General features: G+C 45.3%; 1 protein-coding gene across 1 annotated transcript in view; it reads left to right on the top strand.

The window, feature by feature from the left end:
- The first annotated feature begins 2,744 nt into the window (after positions 1–2,744).
- Positions 2,745–6,158, top strand: part of LOC139175455 (NACHT, LRR and PYD domains-containing protein 12-like) — a 19,667-nt gene continuing 16,253 nt past the window's right edge. Inside the window, exon 1 of the mRNA XM_070766579.1 lies at positions 2,745–2,907. Coding sequence (XP_070622680.1) covers positions 2,745–2,907 — 163 coding nt within the window. The remainder of the gene's footprint in view (positions 2,908–6,158) is intronic.

Genomic DNA, 6,158 nt, shown 5'->3' with positions numbered 1-6,158 from the left:
AAGCCTCACATTTAAAAAGCACGCCACTTTCTGGGACTACGGCGCCGTGGTGGCCTTCAAGCGCGGCCCTTCGCGGCGCCCCCCACCCGTTCCTGCAGGAAGAGATCGGGCACTTTACCGGGAGGTGGAGGCGGCGTGGGGCCGGACGCTGGGTGCCGGGGAGGGCGAAGGCGTGGACGCGCCTCTCAGCTGCAGAGCGGAACGGGGATGGAGATCCGCGGCGGAGTCCGGCGTTGGGAGCCTGGGGCCATGCGGGACCGCTCATCCAGGCTTGCCGGTCCACGCGCGCCTGGATGAGCGGTCCCGCATGGCCCCAGCGCCGGACTCCGCCGCGGATCTCCATCCCCGTTCCGCTCTGCAGCTGAGAGGCGCGTCCACGCCTTCGCCCTCCCCGGCACCCAGCGTCCGGCCCCACGCCGCCTCCACCTCCCGGTAAAGTGCCCGATCTCTTCCTGCAGGAACGGGTGGGGGGCGCCGCGAAGGGCCGCGCTTGAAGGCCACCACGGCGCCGTAGTCCCAGAAAGTGGCGTGCTTTTTAAATGTGAGGCTTTCCTTTCCTGCATCAGCCAGCAAAGCCGGGCAATCGGCTTTGCTGGCTGGAGAAGCGAGCGATCTGGGGCTGCGTAGTTTTGCGCAAGGGGGACGGGGACAGGGCAGTCCCCGCCGCCTGTGTCAGCGGCGAGGTGTGCTCGCCTTGTGCCGTGGGGGGGAGGCGATGGAGGTCAGGGGTTTTCAAGCAGCCGCCTCCCCCCCACACAGAGATAAGAGAGAGAAAGAAAGAGAGGGACAGAGAGAAAGAAAGAGAGGGACAGAGAGAAAGAAAGAGAGGGACAGAGAGAAAGAAAGAGGGACAGAGAGTAAGAAAGAGAGGGACAGAGAGTAAGAAAGAGAGGGACAGAGAGAAAGAAAGAGGGACAGAGAGAAAGAAAGAGAGGGACAGAGAGAAAGAAAGAGAGGGACAGAGAGAAAGAAAGAGAGGGACAGAGAGAAAGAAAGAGGGACAGAGAGTAAGAAAGAGAGGGACAGAGAGAGAGAGGGACAGAGAGAAAGATAGAGAGGGACAGAGAGAAAGAAAGAGGGACAGAGAAAAAGAAAGAGAGGGACAGAGAAAAAGAAAGAGAGGGACAGAGAGAAAGAAAGAGGGACAGAGAAAGGGAGAGAGAGAAAGAGAAAGAAAGGTAGAGAGAAAGAGTGAGAGAAAGAGAAGAGAGAGAGAAAGAAAGAGGGGGGAGAGAAAGAGGGAAAGATAGAGAGGGAGAGAGAAAGGAAGAGGAGAGATAGAAAGGGAGAGAGAGAGAAAGGGAGAGAGAGAGAGGGAGAGAGAAAGAGGGAGAGATATAAAGAGTGAGTGAGAGAAAGAGAGAAGAGAGAGAAAGAAAGAGAGAGAGAGAGAGGACAGAGAGAAAGAGAGAGAACTAGAAAGACAGAAGGACAGAGAGAAAGGGAGAGAGAGAGAAAGGAAGAATAAATATTAAATATTGTATTTGTTCCCATTTTGTTTTTTACTTTAAATAATGTATGTGCAGTGTGCATAGGGATTTGTTCACGCGTTTTTTTAATAGTCCGGCCCTCCAACAGTCTGAGGGACAGTGAACTGGCCCCCTGTGTAAAAAGTTTGGGGACCCCTGCTCTAGGGCTAGGCTACAGTATCCAATCCCTTCAGCTCTGCACCAGGGAAGGGTTACATATTTTTGTGTCGAATCACCCTGGTGTATTGATATATATACACTCATATATATACACACATACATACATACATACTGTATACATATACATATAATCTCTTAATTTTAAATATTCAGCAAAAATCTGTGATACATATACATATACATACATACATACATACATACATACATACATACATATATATATATATATATATACACACACACACTGTATACATATGTGTTTTCATAGATTTTCACGGGTATATGTATGTAGATTGTTCTGAGTTCGGGTTTTGCCCTGTGTAATATTTTGAGTGTCTATGCGACGTTTCGGTGAAATCACATTCACCATCATCAGGCTGAAGTTATAAGCTTCGTGCTGCTGTAAATATGCATATGTATATATGTAAATATATGTATACACACATATATATCTATACAGTGGTATTTCACAATAACTGAATTTAAACATGCCTGGGATAAACATAGATTCATCCTAAGATAAAATACAAGAAATAGTATGAGGGCAGACTGGATGGATCATGAGGTCTTTTTCTGCCGTCAGTCTTCTATGTTTCTATCTAAGAATGCCTCTACTTACGATTACAAACTTTTCTCAAGAACTATTTTCCATTTACAAACCCGAGCCTCCGAAACTGTAACCGGAAAAGGCAGGGAGAAGCCTCCGTGGGGCCTCTTTAGGATTCTCCCGGGAGGAAACAGGGCTGGAAAAGGCGGGGAGAAGCCTCTGTGGGGTGTCTCTCTCTAGGAATCTCCTGGGAGGAAACAGGGCCGGAAAAGGCAGGGAGAAGCCTCCTTGGGGCCTCTCTAGGAATCTCCTGGGCGGAAACAGGGCCTCCACCCTCCCTGTGGTTTCCCCAATCGCACGCCTTATTTGCTTTTACATTGATTCCTATGGGGAAAATTGCTTCTTCTTACAAACTTTTCTACTTAAGAACCTGGTCACAGAACGAACTAAGTTCGCAAGTAGAGGCACCACTGTATCATTTACTATTTTCATTCAATGTGTTGGTCACATTTAAACAATTTTTCCCCTGTTTATTTAACTTGTTTTGTATGATCTCGTCCCGCATTAAAAGGGAGCAGGCTTTTCTCGTAGCAAACCGGGCCCAGATCGATTTTGGACGAGTGGAGGAATATATGAACATCCGCAATATGTTCCCGGGAAGCCTCTTAGGAATTTTCGGCAACTATTTGCCAAAGCAGATGTTCGAGTCAGGTGTTGCTTGAGTGAACGTGTGTGTGTGTGTGTGTTTGTGTGCGTGAGTGTGTGTTGGCTCTTTAAGCCCTGATTAGGGTTGCCAACCAACAGACACTTACAAAATTATCCTCATCTGAATTTTCAATTCCTGAATTACCGGATCTGGTTTACGGCATAGCATCGATTCATTAGCAAAGGGCCGTCTCTCCCCCCTCCCTTTCTGGACTTTGCAAACTGGGACATTGATCTAATCACAGCGCGAGCGGTGTAATTAAATCCGTGGCGCCTTCTGGCGTGGCATTTCAATCAATGCCTACAGGTGTTCGGATGGGGATCGGTGATCTCTAACAGGAAAGGAGGCGGGGAACGGCGGAACCAGGGACTGACAGAGAAGCAAGCGTTTTGCAGATCTCCAAATTAATTTTAAACCAGGGTAGGGCTAATCGTCAGACGTTTAGCCCGGTTGATTCAATTAATCTAGCGCTTCTCAATTATTTCCTGTTACGCCCCTCCCTAGGAAGAAGTAAACATTTCGCGTGCCCCCAACGCTCCGATCTGGCCCCCAATGGAATTTTAATAAAGATATTTTTCGGAGTATAAGATGCACCAATTTTTAATTTTATTTATTTATTTATTATTTAGATTTGTATGCCGCCCCTCTCCGCAGACTTTTTCCCTAAAAGAGGCTGATAATTTGGGTGCGTCGTATTATTATTATTATTATTATTATTATTATTATTATTATTATTAATTATATTTGTATGCCGCCCCTCTCCACAGACTCGGGGCGGCTCACAACAATTGTAAAACAGTGTGCAATGAACAAATCTAATATTTAAAAAATATCTAAAAACCCATTAATTTAGAAACATACAATACTTATACAGTGATACCTCATCTTACAAACGCCTCATCATACAAACTTTTCAAGACACAAACCCTGGGTTTAAGATTTTTTTGCCTCTTCTTACAAACGATTTTCACCTTACAAACCCACCGCCGCCGCTGGGATGCCCCCCCTCCGGACTTCCGTTGCCAGCGAAGCACCTGTTTTTGTGCTGCTGGGATTTCCTTGAGGCTCCCCTCCAGGGGAAACCCCACCTCCGGACTTCCATTTATTTATTTATTTATTATTTATTTATTTATTATTTGGATTTGTATGCCGCCCCTCTCCGAAGACTCGGGGCGGCTCACAACAAATAGTACAAATCATAAATAATCCATTGCCAGCAAAGCGCTTGTTTTTGTGATGCTGGGATCCCCCTGCTGGGATTCCCCTGCAGCATCGCAAAAACACAGAAGTCCGGAGGTGGGGTTTCCTATGAGGAATCCCAGCAGCGCAAAAACGGGCACTTCGGCTGGCAAAAGGGATGAATTTTGGGCTTGCACGCATTAATCGCTTTTCCATTGATTCCTATGGGACGCGTTGTTTCGTCTTACCAACTTTTCACCTTAAGAACCTTGTCCTGGAACCAATTAAGTTCGTAAGACAAGGTATCGCTGTACTCTGAATGTAGCTTTATTTCCAGCCCTAACTAGTTGCTAACAATCTTCCCAGCTCTTACCTTGCAGGCTCTTTCATGGTTTCTCTCTGCGAAGAATGTTTCCCAAGCCCTAAGTCCTTGCAGGGTTTTTTTCATTGCTCTAACTTGCTCTTAATAAGTTTCTTTCCAGCCCCAACCATGTGCTAACAATGTTCCCAGCTCTTACCAGCTTGCAAGCTCTTTCATTGTTTCTCGCCGCAAAGAATGTTTTCCAAGCCCTGTCTTTGTAGGGTTTTTTCCTCCCATTCTCTACTTTGCTCCAAATGTTTCTTTCCAGCCCTAACCAGGTGCTAACGATCTTTCCAGCTCTTACCTTGCAGGCTCTTTCGTTGTTACTCTCTGCGAATAATGTTTTCCAAGCCCTAAGTCTTTGCAGGGTTTCCCCCCCACCCCATTATTCTACTTGGTCCAAATGTTTCTTTCCAGGTGCTAATGATGTCCCCAGCTCTTACCGGCTTGCAAGCTCTTTCATTGTTACTCTCTCCGAATAAAGTTTTTAAACCAGGGGATAAAATAATGTGCTGAAGCTTACCGGATTAATGACGCTAGCCAGAGCGCTGGTGAGATCCCATTTGGAATAATATTGTGTTCAGTTCTGGAGACCTCACCTACAAAAAGAGATGGATAAAACTGAACGGGTCCAAAGACAGGCTACAAAAATGGTGGAAGGTCTTAAGCATAAAACTTATCAGGAAAGACTTCATGAACTCAATCTGTAGAGTCTGGAGGACAGAAGGGAAAGGGGGGACATGGTCGAAACATTTAAATATGTGAAAGGGTTAAATAAGGTCCAGGAGGGAAGTGTTTTTAATGGGAAAGTGAACACAAGAACAAGGGGACACAATCTGAAGTTAGTTGGGGGGAAAGATCAGAAGCAATGAATGAATGAATGAATGAATGAATGAATGAATGAATGAATGAATGGAGAGGTGGAGATGGAGTTATGGGAGGGCAGGGGAGGGGAGGTAGAAAGTAAAGAAACTCCTTAAAACACATTAACGATATGGAAATTTGGCATATGTATCCGGTTTGATATTGGTATTGGTTTTGTTATTTACATATGTTTTATCTTAAGGTGGAGACAAATAAAAAAAAGATACCCAAGGGTTAAATAAGGTTCAGGAGGGAAGTGTTTTTAATAGGAAAGTGAACACAAGAACAAGGGGCCACAATCTGAGGTCAGTTAGGGGGAAAGATCAGAATCAACGTGAGAAAATATTATTTGACTGAAAGAGGAGTAGATGCTTGGAACAAACTTCCCGCAGACATTGGCTGACAAATCCACAGGGACTGAATTGAAACATGCCTGGGATAAACATAGATTCATCCTAAGATAAAATACAGGAAATAGTATAAACATATATCCATCCTAAGATAAAATACAGGAAATAGTATAAGGGCAGGCTAGATGGACCAGGAAGTCTTTTTCTGCCGTCAGTCTTCTATGTTTTTATGTTTCTATTTGAGAAGCACTGAATTAAGCCGAGAGGTTGGCTGTTTGCATGACCGAATTCCCTCCGCCACTAAATTAATCCGTTTCCTGAGTTCATACAAGACACCAAAGCAATCAACAGCTTGGTCACTCAAGAAACCAGCAAAGAGCCAGGGTTGAAAATTGATTGTGCGTGACTGAGTTCTTTTACTGAATTGGGCTCTCCGAAAACTTGACTTTGACTTTGAGACTTTGGAAAGAAGGCAGAGAAGAGCAACTAAGATGAATAGAAT

Source organism: Erythrolamprus reginae, chromosome 13, assembly GCF_031021105.1.
Source record: "Erythrolamprus reginae isolate rEryReg1 chromosome 13, rEryReg1.hap1, whole genome shotgun sequence".
NCBI classification, from domain to species: Eukaryota; Metazoa; Chordata; class Lepidosauria; order Squamata; family Dipsadidae; genus Erythrolamprus; species Erythrolamprus reginae.
The sequence above is the reverse complement of the archived record's forward strand: the minus strand, read 5'-3'. Positions and strand labels throughout refer to the sequence as shown.